The sequence below is a fragment of the Hyperoodon ampullatus genome, assembly GCF_949752795.1.
Source record: "Hyperoodon ampullatus genome assembly, chromosome: 7".
NCBI classification, from domain to species: domain Eukaryota; kingdom Metazoa; phylum Chordata; class Mammalia; order Artiodactyla; family Ziphiidae; genus Hyperoodon; species Hyperoodon ampullatus.
Window position 1 is genome coordinate 49,501,236 of NC_136920.1, and position 13,621 is coordinate 49,514,856.

General features: G+C 38.3%; 1 protein-coding gene across 19 annotated transcripts in view; it reads left to right on the top strand.

The window, feature by feature from the left end:
• Positions 1-13,621, top strand: part of DLG2 (discs large MAGUK scaffold protein 2) — a gene marked incomplete at its 5' end in the record, with an annotated part of 2,112,028 nt that overhangs the window by 1,620,763 nt on the left and 477,644 nt on the right. For 15 of the 19 annotated variants that reach the window (XM_079707355.1, XM_079707356.1, XM_079707361.1 and 12 more), the window contains one exon: positions 6,473-6,628. The exons of the other annotated variants lie outside the window; for them this stretch is intronic. In XM_079707355.1, the coding sequence (XP_079563481.1) occupies positions 6,473-6,628 (156 nt within the window). The remainder of the gene's footprint in view (positions 1-6,472; positions 6,629-13,621) is intronic. 19 annotated transcript variants of the gene reach the window in all.

The following is a 13,621-nucleotide window of genomic DNA, read 5'->3' on the forward strand; positions in this document are numbered from 1 at the left end:
ATGAGCCTTAATAGCCCCCTTAAAAAATGAACCCAGACCATTATTTTGGATTCAAGAAACTGCTAGATACTTTTCACAACAAAATTTGGTGCTCTAAATTAATGGACACAGATACAGCTACCCTCTACCTGTCTGCATCTTTCCCTTCTGCTACCAGTTTACAATTATTTTCTGCTCCTTTATTTACTTTCCATAGGAGTATCTAATTGGCGTTGACTTTTTTGAGCACTACCGTACAAGCCATGGTTGCAGAGTCAGGGGTCCAGTCCTGGTCCAAGCAGCTTTGGCTAGGGAGGGCACTGAGTTGGGTTGGAGTCAAGTGGAGCAAATGGGAAGGAGCAGTTGCAGGCAAGGTAATTTTCCTTAGAATAGGGTTAGGTGAAGCACCTGCCTCTAATACACCAGCATTGTGGACTAGCAATTGAAACTGCCCCCAGAAAGCAGAACAAATAGCAAGTGCTAATGGTGTTCCGAGAAAAGAAAGATCACCAAGGGCCAGGGTGTGCTAATTATATGCTATAAGAGCCTGCAATTATAAACCCATAGATATGCAAATAAATGCTGATGGCTCAGCACTGGAGACTGCAAAGCCATTTATCTATGGCCCCTGATAAGTGGACAGCTAGATAAATGATTTGTTTATAAATTCACTTAGAGATTATACTAATCTCTAACTACCTTTCCCCCCTTCTGGGGGCATCCACAAAATGAAGAGAGCCAGTAGGTACCTTGGATTGGATTTCCATATTCATTACCTTCTGACCTAGGCTACTCTGGAGGTTTGCAATGGGATAAACAGGCCCTTTCAATTGTGTCTGGCTTTCCCTGTGACACTTCTTTGCTGCATACATTGGAAGTGATGGTGACATCTGTTCTTGCCACCCAGATCCCCATGACAGCTCATAAATTGGTGTTTCTTGTCTGTCTGGCAGAGAGGTCACAGAGAATATAACTGCAGGGAAATACTAAGAATGCTGTCTGCTGGCATTAGGCTTTATGGAACTCAAGGCTGAGAAGCCTTTGAGGGGCCCCGAGCTTGTGGGGTGACTCTCACAGGAAGTGAGAGCAGGCATTGCTGTGGCCAGACTTGCACATATATGAAGCCCATCCCTCTGGGAGTTGATAAACTGTGCACACCAAGTATTTAAAGCTATCAGTTCCTAGTATTGAAATAAAGAAGTAATCTGAGATCATTAAAAAAAATTTTTTTAAAGAAAAAAACCTGTCAGTTCCTGACAATTTTGGAGTTTCTGTCCTTCTGTCATCTAACCTGTAGTTAATGATGGTCTAAAAATTTTAAACCTAGTTAGGCGATTCAGAATAGCTTAGGGCTTCTTGAAAATGCCAGAAGTCTTTTTTCATTTCTCTCAGTGGAGAATGTTTATAAAAAAATATATATCTATACCTACAGATATACATCTCCATCCATTCATTCAAAGAGACATTTCTAAAGTACCTACTATGTGTTATTTCCTATGTTCAGACAGTAGTAGTAGTTACTGGTTATTTTACTGTGGCTGGTATAGTACGTAACACATAATAGAATTCTAGGACTGTAATAAAGCTAGCAGACAGAAACCTTCAAATGTGAACCCCATTTTTATGTCACATAAAAGGAGATTCTCGCTGATATTTTTAATTTAGTTGTTTGGTTGCATGAGGACTTTCTCAGTGTTTCAAGAAGTCTTTGTCAAGCCTGTCAAGTGTTTTGTTATGTTTTGGTGTTTTTTCATCTACCCATCTTCTGAGATATCAAGTGTTCTCACAATCAAGAAAAGACACTGGATTTGATATGTCTACTCTTTAGCCAGTGACTGTACAAAATAACATGCAAAAAAACAGAAAAGGAATCAAAGCTGAGTGATAGGTAAAAATAAGCCTGCAATATGAGTAGCTGTATCTCTTTTGATTGACTTTGATAAAACTTTGAATCAAGAGTAATTAAGCTTATGGGGCTTCCCTGGTGGCGCAGTGGTTGAGAGTCCGCCTGCCGATGCAGGGGACACGGGTTCGTGCCCCGGTCCGGGAGGATCCCACGTGCCGCAGAGCGGCTGGGCCCGTGAGCCATGGCCGCTGAGCCTGTGCGTCTGGAGCCTGTGCTCCGCAACAGGAGAGGCCACAACAGTGAGAGGCCCGCGTACTGCAAAAAAAAAAAAAAAAAAAAAAGAGTAATTAAGCTTAAGCAAAGAATCAATCCACTGTGAAACAATCTGGAAGTGACTTTCTAAAATCCAATATATTTAAGCCTGCCCCAAACACCAAATCTTTTAAATATGTGAGTTGTGAAATAATATTATGGTCATAAAATGGTTCCAAAAAATTTAGGTAAAAGGCTCACAAGTTCAGCACTGAACAGTGTGCTGGGCCTCATTTTTTTTTTTTTTTTTGTCTTGAATTTATTGTAGAGCTCAGAGACTAAAATGTTTTCCCTAATTTAGATGAGTACAATACAGGTAGGATTTTTTTTTTCTTAAGGTATGTATGTATTAGCCAGCTTTGATTCTGATAATTTGTCTCAAAATATAGTGCTACTAAGGTAAGACTAGAAGAAAATTGGTAACATCATTTTCTTGGTCTGTGGAGACAACATCAGACTGAGAAAATTGAATAAGCTCTTTAGGCAGAAAGTACAATGTTACTGAAATGACATCACCATGACAATGTTTTATGGCCTCAAGGAAGTCATTGATTCCTTTATTCTTAGAACCTGTGCTGGCAGTTTAGATCAGCTACCTTTTTTTTTTTTAACATCTTTATTGGAGTATAATTGCTTTACACTGGTGTATTAGTTTCTGCTTTATAACAAAGCACATCAGCTATACATATACATATATCCCCATATCTCCTCCCTCTTGTGTCTCCCTCCCACCCTCCCTATCCCACCCCTCTAGGTGGTCACAAAGCACTGAGCTGATCTCCCTGTGCTTTGCGGCTGCTTCCCACTAGCTAGCTATTTTATATTTGGTAGTGTATATATGTCCATGCCACTCTCTCATTTCGTCCCAGCTTACCCTTCCCCCTCCCCGTGTCCTCAAGTCCATTCTCTAGTAGGTCTGCGTCTTTATTCCTGTCCGGCCCCTAGGTTCTTCAGAACCTTTTTTTTTTTTTTTTAGATTCCATATATATGTGTTAGCATACAGTATTTGTTTTTCTCTTTCTGACTTACTTCACTCTGTATGACAGACTCTAGGTTCATCCACCTCACTACAAATAACTCAATTTCATTTCTTTTTATGGCTGAGTAATATTCCACTGTACATATGTGCCACATCTTCTTTATCCAATCATCTGTCGATGGACACTTCAGCTACCGTTTTATATATGTATTTTTTTTAATAAAGATTCAGTGGGTTCTCTAAACAGCCAGGGGTTCTAAATTATATAGTCAGAAAGTAACATTTAAATTTTTCTCTGTACAAAGAAAGTGTTATTTGGACTTCTGATAGAGTTAAATGTATTAGTACTTTATGGTAGGCCCTATCTGTAATTATTTCTTTGTATTAGATGATCAGTCTTACATTTTGTAGGAGTATATCTGTTAATATTAAGTCTTATTTATATAACAAAAAAATTATACTCGCTTAAACAAGATAGTTTATTTTTATACAAAGAAGATATCCAGAGTAGGTAGTCCAGAGGTGGTATAGTATCACACCATGTCATCAGTGACACAAGCTCCACCATTATGCTCTACAATCTGTATTGTTTGCCTTCATTCTCAAGGTTGCTTCATGGTCCAGTGTGACTGTTGAAGCTCCAACCATCATATCTGGGTTCCAGGTCAGCAGAGGGAGGATGTGGGATAGAATAAAATTGCAGGGGTCTCAGCTAAATTAGCTTCCCTTTAAGCAGCCATCTCAGGAGTCCCACAACCACATCCATCTACAAGGCTGAGAAATAAAGTCTTTATTACAGGAAAAGTGCCCAATGAAAAAGTTGATATCTATTAATAAGAAAAAAGGATAAGAAATAAGAAATAGGAAAAATTAATGTTTGGGCAGCAATCCAGCCATCTCTGCCACAGTGGCTCTATTTCAGCATGGAAAAACTGGAGAATAATAGCAGGTCTCTTGTGATAACCTACCCAGAATAATTCCCATAGAGCTCATGCATGCCTCTTCATTTCTTATTTAATTCATATTTATGCAGCCTATTAATACAAAGCTTTTTCCAAGCTGAATTTTTGTGTAGACAACACATTTTAGGTACAAATAAGACTGTGATCTCCCAAGGCAACTTTAACCAGAATCATGAGTCTTTCTGTCTCTAAAACTATGGGAAATGTACATTAATCTTCATAAAGCTGATTATATCAACAAAGCAAAAACAGACCCCCTCCCCCCAAACAATAGTCAATCCATTTTAAAAGATGTGTTTCAGTGGCTAACTAAAAGTATCTTTCCTTTTACATTACTTCCCACAGTGTGAATTACTTATAAAAACTGATTTAAAAAAAAACTTTTTAAGAATGATTTTGCAGCTGCCTTTTTTAAGGGCTGGTGTTTACCATTATAAATTATGTGTATGTAGAATTGATAAACAGAAATTTACAATCTTACTAGATTTTTTTAAAAATGGAGCACTTGTCTTCCCTAAGGATAGATTCCCTAATGTAAGAAAAAAGTCTGGCTCTTTTATTTAAAAAACCTTTAATTCTTCTTGTAAATATTACAGGGTTAGCCACTGGGATAGAACAAGCCAAAGTACTTCATTTTACCCCTGAGATAGTTATTCTGGAGGACAAAATAGGCCTCCGGATTCCTCCTACCTACTCCTCAGCCCTTCTACTGTGTTATACAAAATAAACAGATCAAGGAATCTCTTTCCACGTGGTGGAAAGCTTTGTGTTAGAGAAGAATCCAAGTCTCTACACAGTATGTCTAAGCCATGATTGGCCACAGTAATATTATAAATTAGGTAGTTTGTTTTTAATGCTTTGTTTATCCTCCTTTCTTCCCTGTTCTCCATCCTCAGTCAGTTCAGGAAGCACTGACTGAGCACCTATTATACATTAGGGGCCATGTTGGGGGCTAGGGCTACAGAAACACAGACTGTGCCCTCACTGAGTTCACCACCTACGCTTCCTGTGCCTTTGTTCAGGCATGTGGCCACCACTTCCTGCCTCTGGTGTCTTGTGGCCCCTAGGGGTGCTATCTGCCTCCCCTGGGTATGACCTCATGGGTATCGCCTGGTTTCCTGACATGCTCCTTACCTTCCCGGCTAAGCCTACCCTTCCTGGGTCCATGGCCCAGACTGCCAGTAGTACTTCCTTTTAAGTTCCAATCTTTCCATTCTTACCTTAATGGAAAGGTATTGGTAGTAATTTCAGACCATGTGTTTAAAAAGTGGGGAATAGAGTTGTGAAAAAATTTTTTTGATAACCAAGGACTTTGTTTTTACATGGATCTTTGACCAAAAATTGTAGAAAATTTTACCCAGTCATACTATGCATGTTTGTAAATAGCAGCTATAAAAATGTTGCTATTTTAGATAATGTTACAGTATCCCTAGATGAATTCACTTAATAGAAATTTTACTAAAATGATTATCCTCTTTGTAGAAAACTTTCTGAAGTCAATTATTGGAGGACAAACTATGAATAAATATTTGGAGGAACCACTCAGGTCATATAACCTATTAGATTCCTGGGTAAGGCCAACCCCCCCAAGGCACCAAAAAAAAAAACAAAAGCAATATAAATGTGGGAAGTTGTATTCATTTATTCATTCATACATGCAGTCAACAAATAGTTAATAGAATATGTACTGTGTGCCCCACTGTATTTTAAGTGGTTAACAAAATAAACGTAGTCTCTCTCCTCATAGAATTTATGGTGTAGTGAGAGTGACGATAAAAATTTAAAATAAACAAAAAATTATTTCATGCCGAGAAAAAATATTATGAAGTATGAATAGGTGCTGTGAAAAATAACAGGGTGTCCTGGCCAAAGTGGTCAGAGAAGGTCTCTGAAGTTCACATTTAAGATGAGATTCAACAAGGGGGGAAATTGGGGGGTGTGTGTGTGTGATGAATTGGGAGATTGGGATTGACGTGTATACACTAATATGTATAAAATGGATAACTAATAAGTACGTGCTGTATAAAAAATAAATAAAATTAAGAAAAGAAAAAAAAAAAAGATGAGATTCAAGTTTAAGGAGGAGCCGTGCCAGAGAATCCCAAAGTCTGGCATTTCAGACTGGCTTATCCAAAAAGATATAGCATTTAAAGGATGATTATGACGCTACTGAGGTATCTGACACATGGATTTTAGTCATGCCACATGTCAGCCAAAGTTCTAATTCCTAAGCCGAGAACCTGTTTCCTAAAGAGACTCTTAACACAGGCCTGATGAAGCCCATGGCATTGTTTGGGTTGTTCACTTTTGAGTATGGTGAAATGCTGCTAGTTGCACAGTTGTTTAGTGTGTGTGCTAACCATGCATCTCTTTGTCTGCCTCTTGTATCACCAGGCCTCCGGAACCTGTTTACAGCACTGTGAACAAACTGTGCGATAAGCCTGCTTCTCCCAGGCACTATTCCCCTGTTGAGTGTGACAAAAGCTTCCTTCTCTCAGCTCCCTACCCCCACTACCACCTAGGCCTGCTCCCTGACTCTGAGATGACCAGGTACTGCATGAACTTCCTCACTTCATCTTCTCGAATTGCATGTGCTTCCACAAGGATGAATGGGTAGAATTCACCTCTGCTCGCTGCTCTTGCACTCTACACCTTCCTCAGGGTGGAAAGATGTTCTGCTTCCTTGGGGCAATGGGAGAAATTAAGAACATTGACTTGTTTTTTCTAGTGTGATCACAGAGCACTTACACATGATCACATGATGCTCTAAATGTTCTTGATTCCCATGCATTTTTAATAAGGTATTATATTTTTCCAGAAGAATTAATTCTGAAATTTAATTAGCACTATTTTCCTCATACAGAAGGATGAAAGAGAACATTTATTGAATACATTTTTGATTAATACATTTTGAATAATAATACCGTGCTCCATGCATAACAGCCTAAGAAGTAGATACTATTACTGCCATTTAATATTTTAGCTAAATTTTTAAATTAAGACCACCATTTAACTGACTCCTTCAGGTATTAAACAACTCATCCAAAACTACAGAACTAGTTGGTTCTAACTAACCACAAAGAACATAATCTTCACCTTTACAGTATGTTAACATCTGTTATCTTATTTAGTTAGTCCCATTTTATATAAGAAAACTGAAATTCAGAGAAGTTAAGGCAGTTCCCTCAGTATGATCTTGCCAATAACTGTGGAGTCCAGATTTGATCTTAGAATGTTTTGAGTTTTTCCACAATTTTTAAACAAATTGTTCTAAGTCTAAAGGTTGGACATAATTCTGCATTGTAATTCTAAAGCATATGTATGACAAATAATAAAAACTTATCTTCCTGTAGCAGCCAGTCAGAGAGAAGGAAAAAGAGAATACAATGTTCCATAAGGTAGTTCCAATTTAGTTTAAAGTGGGGAGATCTCGACTGTGATGTTTCTACATGTAATGGGGTGCTTATATTGTTATGTTTTCAGATAGAATATCTTCATATGTCTTCATAATATTATTAGGACTGAGAAAATACAGATTTTAGAGTGATTCATAGTGAAGAGGGTCTCCTTAGAACATCATCTCTGTCTTTGGAGATTTTCAAAGAATAAGTTTAGAAGTCAATTATTTGCCTCTCTAGGGGAGTTAAATAACAAATTTTAAGTTATATCTAACATTTCTAGAAATAAATGAGAAACATATTTTTGGCTATGTAATCAGCTGGGGCATTTTCACTAATTTGCAACAGGTAAAGCCTAATAGCTTTGCTTGTTTTAAAATTCTTTATAAATATTAATTAAATCCTCCTATACTTTTAACAAGTTATAAAAGCTTTTTCTTCGTACAGTGAACTATACAATTTTGAAGCTAAGAGGGCAAAGTCACCATAGCCATAGGGAAGTGAGAAGGAATGCACACACCTACAATAACGACTTTCTAGTAATTATGCATCTATAAATAGTCAGCTACATAAAGGCAGCTAACATTTATTGAGCTCTTCCTGTGTGCCAGGCGTGTTGTTAAGCACTTCTTACAAATTATTTCTCCTAACCCTGACAATCACCTTATGAGATAGATGTTATCATTATCTTTGCTTTACAAATACAAAAATCGAGGCTTGAGAAGTTACCTGACATGCCCACGATCATCCACCGCTAAGTGGCAGGGCTGGGATTCAAACCCAGGTGACCATTAGCACCTGCACAGGCATAGGCATGACGGCCCAAATGTCTTTGCTTGCTGGAAAAATTCTCCACCCATTTCTCTTTGTCTTTCCTTTCTCTATTTTTATCCTGCCTGCTCATCTCCCTTTTCTGGCTCAGTGTCAATGAATTTTTTTTTTTTTAACCCATGTTCTTTTTTGATGAACACAAAAATTACATTCCTTGCCTCCCACTGGGGATTGTGATGCATCCCTTCCTAAAAACTCACCAATACGTGGATGACAGAATCTACCTTTTGTATGGACCCACCAGATATGATTCTTCTCCATTTACTTTCTGTAATCTGTATTATGAAAACCACAGGGTTTTCCCCCCCAAATTTAAAAAAAAGATTACAGTATAATGTTGAATATGTGTTTTTCGTATTACACACCCTCAGCAGTCCTGATATGCACCAGTCCCCACCCTCACCCTTCATCTTCCCTTTGGGAATTCTATTTTCTATTTATTCTCATTCTGTCCCCATCTTTTTCCCTATTCTTTCCTTTCCTTTTCCATACTCTTTCATATTTATTTCTAGAAAAAAGTCATACACACACAGACACACCGATTTTAGTGACATTGCCACCAATACACTGATACTGAAATTCTTGATTTCCCCCCCACTTTGTTCCCCTTCCACACTTGTCCAACTCAGTAAATGGCACATATATTTACTCCAGTGCCCAAGCCAAAACTTGAAAATCACACTTGGCACTTTGTTTGCCCTCACACCCATCATTCAGTCTATGTTCAAGTCCTGTTGATTCTACCTCTGAAATATATCTCAAATCTATTAATTCTCCTCTACTTCTTTTTCCACCGCTTTAATCCAAGCCTCCATCATCTTCCACCTATAATAGTCTCCTAATTGGTCTCACCCCTTCCACTTTTGTCCTCCTCTTTTAGTCTCAGTGCAGCCAAAGTGATCTGTTAAAAATACAGATCAGATCTCTCTCTCTCCTTTGCATTAGGATAAAATGCAAAGTCATTAACATGGCATCCAGGCTGTGCATGATCAAGCCGCTGCCTGCCTCTTAAACATCTCATGTCACTCCTACCTTGGCTGAACACACTGTTCACACCAGCCTTCCTTTTCTTCACAAAATGCACTGAATTTCTTCCTGTCTCAAGCGCTTCACACATGCTCATTCCTCAAACTGAAAAGCCCTTCCTACACTTTGCCTGATTAACTTCTGGTCATCTTAGGTCTAAGTTTAACCTGTACTTTCACAGAGAATCTCCTTGAAAAAGGAAATCAGGTCCTCTATTCTCTCTCTCTCTTTTTTCCCATGTGACTCAAGCAATTTATAATTGTACATTTATGTGATTTTTAAACCAAATGCCTATCTCACACTCTGTGCTGCAAGGTCAATGAGTGAAACGCTGTCTATTTTGTTCACTGTTATATCCCTAACACTTAGCCCAGTGCTGGCACAGCAGGAGCTGAGAATTACTGAGTGCCTAATTAATGTGGAAATAAGATCTGAAGACAAGCAAACAGATACCTGTTTCAGGAACAGGTCATGGCTCAAGCTGTGCTTTACCCATTTTTTTACCTCCATGAATGAATGAATCCATGCATGGAAACAAATAACAATAGACTAGAACTAATTTTGTGTATTTCACTTTCACCTTCAATTTTCTTGACGGTCAGTGTCTACATTACAGATTGATTAGGTAGCTCTCAGCTCTTCATGAAGACTGGGCAATTCCTTTCAGAGATTATTTACTTCCTCTCCAATGGGAAATACCTCTCTGAGCAGATGTTTCTTGAAATACAGCCAGTAATTCAGGGGACAAGTTCAAAGATTCTAGTTCCATTTATAATACCATCACTTGCTTTTTCCACTGTGACCTTGAATAACTTAGAGAATATCAGAGGTAGGTGAGAACTGAGAGTTAGACAGACAAGCCCTTATCCAACTCTGTTAATGATGAGGAACCCAATCCATTGTCTTCATGGGTCCACGTCTTACTTCTACTCATGGTAAAAATAAAAGTATTTAGGGATCTTCTGCCCTACAAAGAATATTATAAGAAAATATCAATTCATTCGACCAAGATTTATCAAGCACTGACAAAGTGCAAAATATTATACTAAGGACAACTTTTTACAAATATGTAAATTGAAGAGGCCAACCAAAAATTTTGAAGAAATGCCTAATCTTTAAGTTGCAATACGTTAATATATATTTTTCAGGGCATTTGAGAAATTCCCACAGTCTATTTCAGAAGTATGCCCATATTGATATAGTAATTACAGTCTCAGATGATGATGTAAGCTAGTTCTGTGAAAGTTAGCCCGTGAACCACGCTTCCCTGTGTACCAGTTAATCTCTAATTAGCATTCAGAAAAATGGAGGCAAGTCAGCAAAAGCAAGGAGTTAGTCATCTGTATTCTCTGCCTTTTGAATACCCAAGTTCTCAGCTCTTTGAACTGATAGCAAATATCCTGGGATGAATTAATTGTATACACAATTTACTTCTATAACATCATCTAAAAGAAAACAGAGAAGTTATAAGTTTTCCTTAGCAAAGCACTTTAAATTACTTGGCAAAGTGTCAGCTCCTAAGGCTGCAGATTATGTTTAGAGTAATTGACTTTTCAGATCTTGCAAAAGCAAGAAATGGGCAGAGCCTGGAATAAAACTAAAATTTGGAGCTCTATGAAAATCAAATGGGATTGCTGTGAGGCTCCTGCTTATCCAGTATATCTTTTTCTTTAAAAAAAAAAAAAAGAAAGAAAGATGTAGTTTTTGATGTTGTAATTGGTTTTTCTACTTTGGGAAAATGGTAAATTATTCAGCTTTTAATATTCCTGGGGCAAGGAAAATCATATTCTTGCCTGTTTTCTCGACATACGGCATATTTTCGTTTGTCCTTTTACATAATTGGTCCTAATTATTGTTTTGTCGTTGATAAACAGAGACTGAGATAAACCAGATGAAGGCTAATTAAAATATGTGGGCAGATTTTGGATAGGAAATGGACTCTGAAGTATTAGGTGATCATAAAACATCTTTACTCCTTGAAGAGATGTATTCATGGGACTTCTACTAGGTCACCAGAGATTAACCTGGATGCTAGGGATTTAAAGATGAATAAAACATGGTCCTTCCCCTTAAGCAGTTCAACATGTAAATGAAGAATTCATTACTGTGTATTGTGATGTACATCTGCTAAAGGCCCTTGGTTTCTCCAGTGTACTTAGTCTCTAGGTAACTAAAAGCAGACTGTCATAAGAGGTACTACTGATGGGAGCAAACATGCTCTCATGTCTCCGAAGGGAAGCAAACATGCTTCCCTTCTGCGAAGGTGTGAACTTACACATATACACAGGAATCTTCCCCACTCACACCTTATGTTATTAATTCCTAGTCATTTAGAAGAATCATTCTTCCTGGGAAACTTAACCTTATCTTTTCATAGGTCCATCTGCTAGACTAGTTTCTAACAGTTTTCTACAGGGCTCAGAATCCATGTCTATAATTCACTCCTTGTGTAGAAATCAAAGTTGGCAGCCTCAAGCCATTCCTAGTTTGGGAACACAGAGCAAGATCTTTCTCTTACAAGATTTCAGCCATATGGCAAAGTGATGGTGGCCTATCTTTGGCAAGCATTCTCTTCTTATAAAATATTAGAAAATGTATCTATTAATGTTTTAACTGTCTCAAAGTCTATAAATCCAAAATCAAATATAATTTCTAGACATAATAATGCTATCATAAAAGTACATGTGAGTCTCTAAAGGTAAACAGAGGAGGAATCATCTAACTCAGCCTCTGCTTTTCTTAAAGTTTTCTCAAAGACACTGAGCTCATCAGTCAGATGAGGGAAGGAGTATGTTCCAAGTAAAAGGAATAGCACAGAGTTAAGCCTCATGACGTGTAAAAGCACAGGGCACTCTGGAACAACCAGTAGTTCTGTGTGGCTAAGGGTTATTGGGTGGGTGATAAAGTAATTCAATTTGTGTTTTTAGAAAGATCACTCTGTCTGCTGTGTGAGAAGAGTTTGAAGACAGGGAGACTAGTTAGCATATCAAGTAGGGTTGAAATCATGAAGAACTAAACTGAAGCTATGGCGATGGAAAGATATAAATAGATACAGAATTAATTATCAAATAGATTGGGTGGTACTTAGTGATTGACTGATTCAAGGGGAAGACTTTTCTGGCTTGGAGTATTCATGAGATGGTGATTGCATCATCTCCCCTTGGAGACAGGGGGCACTGTTGTCCGCAATAAATATATTTAAACATAAAACCGTAGAGGGAAACTCAGTGGAAGGAAAGGGAGGCAAAGTATATGAGGAGGTCTCTTGTTTGAAATGAAGGCAACCTGATGTTGTAGAGGAGCCAGGGATTGTGTCCAGACTGTCTAGGTTTGAGGCCTTCTTTTGGGCATTCACTCACCAGAAAAGGGGGAAATTAATCATAGCTGTGCTATTCTCCTCTTAGGATTGTTGTGAGGATCCAGGGAAATGGAGCAAGTGAATTTTCGTCTAGGCACTACCTACATTAGTCATTATTAATTGTTTTCATATGCTTATTCTGTTTTAAAGCCTTGAGCTCATGCATATTTATTTTTGGTGTTATCACAAATCAGGTGAAGAATATTTACCAACACAGGTATATCCCCAGGGGCCAAAAGAAAGCTGTGGATGCTAATTTCTTCTGTCATTCTCAGTGGCAGCATCCTTGTCACCACAGGCTAAGTCATATATTTTCCCTTTTATTATTGCATTTATAGTCTCCCCGTAAAAGGTGGCATATTTCTAAAGCCACATGCGACTTCACGCACGTATAATTTTCTTTTTTTAATCTACTCACATAGCAGTATTTCTAACCCGCAGTACCTTTTTAGGAAGGTAGACAAAATGACAGCTAGAGCACAGATTAGTAGCCAGGCACTTTCCGTATGCACCTTCTTGTTTCTAACAATCCCGAAAATCCTGTAGAGGGTGAGTTTTGATATAGCAAACGGAAGAGCCAGGACTCCAGCCAGGGCTTTCCCACCGCCAGGCGCCTGCTCTCAGGGAGGCTTAATCCCTCTCGCACTCACCACGGCTTCTCACTCAGGCCCCCACATATTATGTCCACAGTGCCACAAATCTGTGGATCCTGAAAGCAATTCAAGCCTTGTTCACACGATGTAATCTGGGAAATGCACCATTAAAAGAAGAAAGAAGATGCTTAACAAATCATTGACCTTCTTATGCTCTTAAAAGGCTGAGATAATCTGAAAGAGTTCTTCATTTCATTTTTAATTAAAACCAGGAGAGGAAACCCTCCGGGCACGGCTCCTAAAGCCCAACTCCTTCCAGAGTTTATGCAGCAGCTTC